The 3702-nt window shown below is 52.4% G+C and overlaps 1 protein-coding gene across 1 annotated transcript; it reads left to right on the top strand.

The window, feature by feature from the left end:
* Window positions 910–2722, top strand: LOC109216929 (RNA-directed DNA polymerase homolog; the record flags this gene model as incomplete). The annotated part of the gene is made up of 3 exons (XM_019381153.1): window positions 910–1074; window positions 1129–1212; window positions 2297–2722. Coding segments are annotated over exons 1-3 (675 nt in total), but the record flags the coding sequence as incomplete, so codon positions are not given.

Genomic DNA, 3702 nt, shown 5'->3' with positions numbered 1-3702 from the left:
ATGGCGAGAACACGTGCTTCCTCTTCCACCGCGCAGCAGCCCGAGCCCCCAGTAGCAGCTCCTACGAGGGGCAGAGGCCGAGGCCGTGCCAGAGGCCGGGGCAAAGCTCAGCCCCGAGCAGCAGTCCCAGAGGTGGAGCCTCATGTTGATTACGATGAGGAGGCTCCAGCCACAGTAGCTCCGGCGGGACCAGCTCAGGTCCCAGGAGGGGTCATGTTCACCCCAGACCTTCAGGATGCTCTAGTCAGGTTGGCAGGCTTTATGGATAGTGTTGCTAGAGCGGGTTTGCTGCTAGTAGCACCAGCCACTTCTCAGGCTGGAGGAGGGGTTCAGACTCCTGCTACGCGCACCCCGGAGCAGGTAGCTCCACAGACTCATGCCCCAGTGGTTCAGCCAGCTGCGGCAGCTCAGCCAGGTATTACAGCTCAGGCCGGCGATGGAGCGGCCATGTCTTCGGATGCTTTGTGGAGACTTGATCGGTTCTCCAAGCGCTTCACCACCACTTTCAACGGTGCTTCATCAGAGGATCCCCAGGATTTTCTATTCAGTTGTCATGAGATTCTCAGGACTATGGGTATAGTGGAGACCAACGTGGTCGATTTTTGCACCTTCAGGCTTGCAGGGTCCGCCAAGACTTGGTGGAGAGATTTTTGCCTATCTAGACCAGCAGGGTCTCCAGCTTTGACATGGGATCAGTTCGCGGAGATATTCTTGGAGAAGTTTCTCCCCGTCACTCAGCGGGAGGCACTTCGTAGGCAGTTTGAGCGCCTCCAGCAGGGCTCTATGACACTTACACAGTATGAGACTAGATTTATCGACCTGGCACGCCATGTAGTTATGATACTCCCTACAGAGCGAGAGAGGGTCCGGAGATTCATTGATGGATTGATTCAGCCGATCCGTCTTCAGATGGCCATGGGAGTTGGTAGTGATATCTCTTTCCAGGAGGCGGCCAATGCGGCCCGCAGAGTTGAAATGGCCCTCACTCGGGGAGGTGGTCAGATGTCGGACAAGAGGCCTCGTCATACTGGTAGATTCTGTGGTACCTCATCTGGAGGTAGGGCTATGGTAGAGGTCAGGCACCGAGGCCCTTTCAGTCTGCGCTTCAGGTTTCTCATGGTGCTCCAGGCAGCGGAGGTTCTCAGCAGTATTATTCAGATCAGCAGCCTATCAGTGCACCCCCACTTCAGAGCTTCAGGGGAGGACATTCTGGTCGACAGGGCCAGCAGTCGCAGCAGCCGAGGTCTTGTTATGGTTGTGGTAACCCCGGTCACATTCTCAGGTTTTGCCCTCGAGCATCGGACAGCTCTCAGCAGCAGGGTCCTCGCCCCACGATTCAGGCAGCAGGTGATCCACAGCCCGCCCAGCCAGCTAGAGGCGGAGGCAGGGATCATAGAGGTGGAGGTAGGGACCGTAGAGGTGGAGCTCGGACCGGCAGAGGCAGAGGACAACCAGTGGTTGATCGTCCTAGAGATGAGTTTAGGGAGGTGGGGCTCAGCCCCGGTGTTATGCTTTGCCAGCCAGGCCAGAGGCTGAGTCTTCCGATGCAGTTATTACAGGTACTATTCTGGTCTGTGACAGGGATGCTTCAGTGCTATTTGACCCTGGGTCTACGTATTCATATGTGTCGTCTTATTTTGCTCCCTACTTGGCTATGCCCCGTGATGCCTTGGGTATTCCTGTATATGTATCCACGCCAGTGGGTGATTCTATAGTGGTCGACAGAGTTCATCGTTCCTGTGTAGTAGTATTTGAGGGTCTTGAGACCCGTGTTGATCTATTGCTTCTAGACATGGTTGATTTTGATGTTATATTGGGGATGGATTGGTTGTCCCCGTATCATGCGATCTTGGATTGTCACGCCAAGACCGTGACCTTGGCTTTACCGGACTTGCCCCGATTGGAGTGGAGAGGGACCCCAGGACATGCCACCCGCAGTGTCATTTCATATGTTAAGGCTCGACGCATGGTCGAGAAGGGGTGTTTAGCTTATTTGGCATATGTTCGTGATTGCAGCACAGAGGTTCCTTCTACCGACTCAGTTCCTATTGTTCGGGAGTTCCCAGAGGTTTTCCCCTCAGACCTGCCGGGTATGCCGCCCGACAGGGATATTGATTTTTGTATTGATCTGGCTCCAGGCACGCAGCCCATTTCTATCCCGCCGTATCGTATGGCCCCGCCAGAGTTGAAGGAGTTAAAGGACCAGTTGCAAGATTTGCTAGGGAAGGGTTTCATTAGGCCTAGTGTTTCTCCTTGGGGTGCGCCAGTGTTATTTGTGAAGAAAAAGGATGGATCGATGAGGATGTGCATTGATTACCGGCAATTGAACAAGGTAACGATAAAGAACAAGTATCCACTGCCGAGGATTGATGATTTGTTTGACCAGCTTCAGGGCGCAAAAGTGTTTTCAAAGATAGACTTGAGATCTGGCTACCACCAGCTGAGGATTAGGGCATCCGATGTCCCTAAGACAGCATTCCGCACTCGGTACGGGCATTATGAGTTCCTGGTCATGTCGTTTGGGTTGACCAACGCCCCAGCAGCATTCATGGAGTTGATGAACCGAGTGTTCAGGCCGTATTTGGACATGTTCGTGATAGTCTTTATTGATGATATTCTCGTGTACTCCCGCAGCCAGGAGGAGCACGAGCAGCACCTCAGAGTGGTTCTTCAGACTCTGAAGGATAGTCAGTTGTATGCGAAGTTCTCGAAGTGCGAGTTCTGGTTGAGTTCGATTGCATTTTTGGGTCATGTTGTATCAGCAGAGGGTATTCAGGTGGACCCGAAGAAGATTGAGGCAGTTAAGAATTGGCCTCTACCAGCATCATCTATAGAGATTCGGAGTTTCTTGAGGTTAGCAGGTTACTATCGCCGGTTCGTGGAGGGGTTTTCATCTATTGCAGCCCCGATGACCAGATTGACCCAGAAGGGTGCCCAGTTCAGATGGTCGGATGAGTGTGAGGCGAGCTTTCAGAAGCTCAAGAAAGCTCTGACTACGGCACCGATATTGGTTTTGCCCACAGGCTCAGGACCTTATACAGTTTATTGTGATGCTTCCCGTGTTGGGCTTGGCGCAGTATTGATGCAGGATGGCAAGGTCAGAGCTTATGCTTCGAGGCAGTTGAAGATTCACGAGAAGAATTACCCAGTCCATGATCTAGAGTTGGCAGCCATAGTTCATGCCTTGAAGATTTGGAGGCATTACTTGTATGGTGTGACGTGCGAGGTGTACACGGATCACAAGAGTCTGCAATATTTGTTCAAGCAGAAAGAGTTGAACTTGAGGCAGCGGAGGTGGTTGGAGCTATTGAAGGATTATGATGTTACTATATTGTACCACCCGGGGAGAGCCAACGTGGTGGCAGATGCATTGAGCAGGAAGTCAGCCAGCATGGGTAGTCTTGCCTATATTCCGGTCAGCCAGAGACCGCTTGCTTTGGATATTCAGGCCTTGGCCAATCGGTTTGTGAGGTTGGACATTTCTGAGCCTAGCCGAGTATTAGCTTGCACGGTTGCTCGATCTTCATTATTGGAGCGTATCCGTGATCGGCAGTTTGATGATCCTCATTTATGTGTCCTGAGAGACACCGTGCAGCGTGGAGGTGCCACGAAGGTGACTTTAGATGCGGATGGTGTTTTGAGGTTGCAGGGGCGAGTATGTGTGCCCAATGTTGATGGTATTTGAGAGTTGATCTTAGCGAA

The sequence above is a fragment of the Nicotiana attenuata genome, chromosome 2 (assembly GCF_001879085.1).
Source record: "Nicotiana attenuata strain UT chromosome 2, NIATTr2, whole genome shotgun sequence".
In the NCBI taxonomy this organism is placed as follows: Eukaryota; Viridiplantae; Streptophyta; class Magnoliopsida; order Solanales; family Solanaceae; genus Nicotiana; species Nicotiana attenuata.
The sequence above is the reverse complement of the archived record's forward strand: the minus strand, read 5'-3'. Positions and strand labels throughout refer to the sequence as shown.